Genomic DNA, 2,947 nt, shown 5'->3' with positions numbered 1-2,947 from the left:
TGAGATATATACAAGAGTTGTTACATTCTTGTACAGCCACTAGTACGCGTAGCGTTTCGGGCAAGTCCTTAATCCTATGGTCCCTGGAATACGATCCCTGCCGCGAAGAATCGTTTTTTCATCCAAGTACACATTTTACTGTTGCGTTAAACAGAGGCTACAGTTAAGGAATTGCGCCCAGTAAATCCTCCCCGGCCAGGATACGAACCCATGACATAGCGCTCGCGGAACGCCAGGCGAGTGTCTTACCACTACACCACGGAGACTGCTGGCCGAGTTATATAGTGTTTCATCAACATAGCAGCACCGCATGAACCCGAGTAGCGTAGCAGCCTGGCCCAGTACCCCGACAACACTCCCTGGGGCGTATCCGACCCGCACAGCGGCTGTGCTTGTTTACTCAGGTAATATAATCATCACACGAGTATACCCACATAGCGTAGCGCCAGATACACATATATCACAAGTTCATGCTGGTTCAAGAGCAGTCTGTAGAGCTGTATTTGGAACCCAATGGTTCCAAATATATCGCGGGTCTGCTGCGTTACCGAGTTCGGAACTTTATGTTAGTCGCAGCGGGGTACAATTGGCCTGTATCGTGTGCAATACAAATTTCCTCATTATTGCTCACGAATATAACGACTTTAACCGTATTTCAGGCTTAGAAATAATTATGACAAAGACACTGTTTTGTGTACATAAAACGAACAGAATCAAATTCACATACACAAGAAAAATGTACTAAGAAAATATCCGTTTGTGTTAACATTCCGTCTTTCGGTCTCACCAATCCAGTATGGTTCGCACCAATCCAGTATGGTTCGCACCAATCCAGTATGGTTCGCACCAATCCAATATGGTTCGCACCAATCCAGTATGGTTCTCACCAATCCAGTATGGTTCGCACCAATCCAGTATGGTTCGCACCAATCCAGTATGGTTCGCACCAATCCAGTATGGTTCGCACCAATCCAGTATGGTTCACACCAATCCAGTACGGTTCGCACCAATCCAGTACGGTTCGCACCAATCCAGTATGGTTCGCACCAATCCAGTACGGTTCGCACCAATCCAGTATGGTTCGCACCAATCCAGTATGGTTCGCACCAATCCAGTATGGTTCGCACCAATCCAGTATGGTTCGCACCAATCCAGTATGGTTCGCACCAATCCAGTATGGTTCGCACCAATCCAATATGGTTCGCACCAATCCAGTATGGTTCGCACCAATCCAGTATGGTTCGCACCAATCCAGTATGGTTCGCACCAATCCAATATGGTTCGCACCAATCCAGTATGGTTCGCACCAATCCAATATGGTTCCCACTAATCCAGTATGGTTCGCACCAATCCAGTACGGTTCTCACTAATGCAGTACGGTTCGCACCAATCCAGTACGGTTCGCACCAATCCAATATGGTTCTCACTAATGCAGTACGGTTCGCACCAATCCAGTATGGTTCGCACCAATCCAGTATGGTTCGCACCAATCCAGTATGGTTCCCACTAATCCAGTACGGTTCGCACCAATCCAGTACGGTTCGCACCAATCCAGTACGGTTCGCACCAATCCAATATGGTTCGCACCAATCCAGTATGGTTCGCACCAATCCAATATGGTTCGCACTAATGCAGTACGGTTCGCACCAATCCAGTACGGTTCGCACCAATCCAGTATGGTTCTCACTAATGCAGTACGGTTCGCACCAATCCAGTACGGTTCGCACCAATCCAATATGGTTCTCACTAATGCAGTACGGTTCGCACCAATCCAGTATGGTTCGCACCAATCCAATATGGTTCGCACTAATGCAGTACGGTTTGCACCAATCCAGTACGGTTCGCACCAATCCAATATGGTTCGCACCAATCCAGTATGGTTCGCACTAATGCAGTACGGTTCGCACCAATCCAGTACGGTTCGCACCAATCCAATATGGTTCGCACCAATCCAGTATGGTTCGCACCAATCCAGTACGGTTCACACCAATCCAGTATGGTTCACACCAATCCAGTATGGTTCACACCAATCCAGTATGGTTCACACCAATCCAGTATGGTTCGCACCAATCCAGTACGGTTCGCACCAATCCAGTACGGTTCGCACCAATCCAGTATGGTTCACACCAATCCAGTATGGTTCGCACCAATCCAGTACGGTTCGCACCAATCCAGTACGGTTCACACCAATCCAGTATGGTTCGCAAATTTCACCAGCGACTGTTTACTTTGAGGATTTTGTCTGGCTATAATTAGCAAGAGGGGGCTCCGTTTACAGCCCCAATTCATTACCAAGGGCCTTTCCCTTCCCCTTGAGCTATAGTCGCGAAGTACATGCAAATTTTGTTCTCTCTGAATACCATCTTTTGTTTCTGTAACAATCTTCACCGTCCCGGATTACGGAACTCTTGGCGGCCCGAAGGTCGCCACCCTCCCTGTTAGTTACGGACTGCACAGGACCTTACGGTCGGGTACAGAAGGGCCCTTCTAACCTAACGTAAGAGCGGCGGGTAGAGACCATAAACCACATCCGTGAAGCTGGCCTGAAAGTAGCGGCCTTGGCAGGACTGTTAGACTTGCTTGAGTGAAGAATTTGGCTGGGTAGTTGATGCCTCTTTGCTTATCTCTCTCCCACCGCCCCCAGCCTCGCTCACCCACCTCTGGGTGTACTACCTGCCGCAGCTCCTACCTGCATACTAAACCCATTCCAAATTCTCACTGAACACTTAATATTCTGCATAACCTACTAGTCTTATATATTTGACTCGTCCAAAACTACATCGTATGAAGACTTGTAGAACACCAAACGCTCACCGAAGCCAACGTGCGTCAATTTTGGAAACTGTAAAGAACCTGCTAGTAGACACTATACCAAGCCATTCAGCAAAGGTACATATACAGAGGATTACATTGCCGGCAAAGAATAACTAAATTATATATATCGTCT

At 47.7% G+C, this 2,947-nt stretch overlaps 1 protein-coding gene across 1 annotated transcript; it reads left to right on the top strand.

The window, feature by feature from the left end:
* Positions 1 to 1,496: 1,496 nt before the first annotated feature.
* LOC138366000 (uncharacterized) lies at positions 1,497 to 2,252 on the top strand. The gene has a single exon (XM_069326717.1). It carries the CDS (start codon positions 1,497 to 1,499, stop codon positions 2,250 to 2,252), a length of 756 nt encoding a protein of 251 aa, XP_069182818.1.
* Positions 2,253 to 2,947: the final 695 nt, after the last annotated feature.

Source organism: Procambarus clarkii, chromosome 18 (assembly GCF_040958095.1).
Source record: "Procambarus clarkii isolate CNS0578487 chromosome 18, FALCON_Pclarkii_2.0, whole genome shotgun sequence".
NCBI lineage: Eukaryota > Metazoa > Arthropoda > Malacostraca > Decapoda > Cambaridae > Procambarus > Procambarus clarkii.
This window is presented reverse-complemented; position numbering and strand designations above follow the sequence as displayed.

Bases quoted from the DNA above. Each gene is read 5' to 3' on its own strand.
- LOC138366000 (XM_069326717.1), top strand. From the start codon at position 1,497: ATGGTTCCCACTAATCCAGTACGGTTCGCACCAATCCAGTACGGTTCG.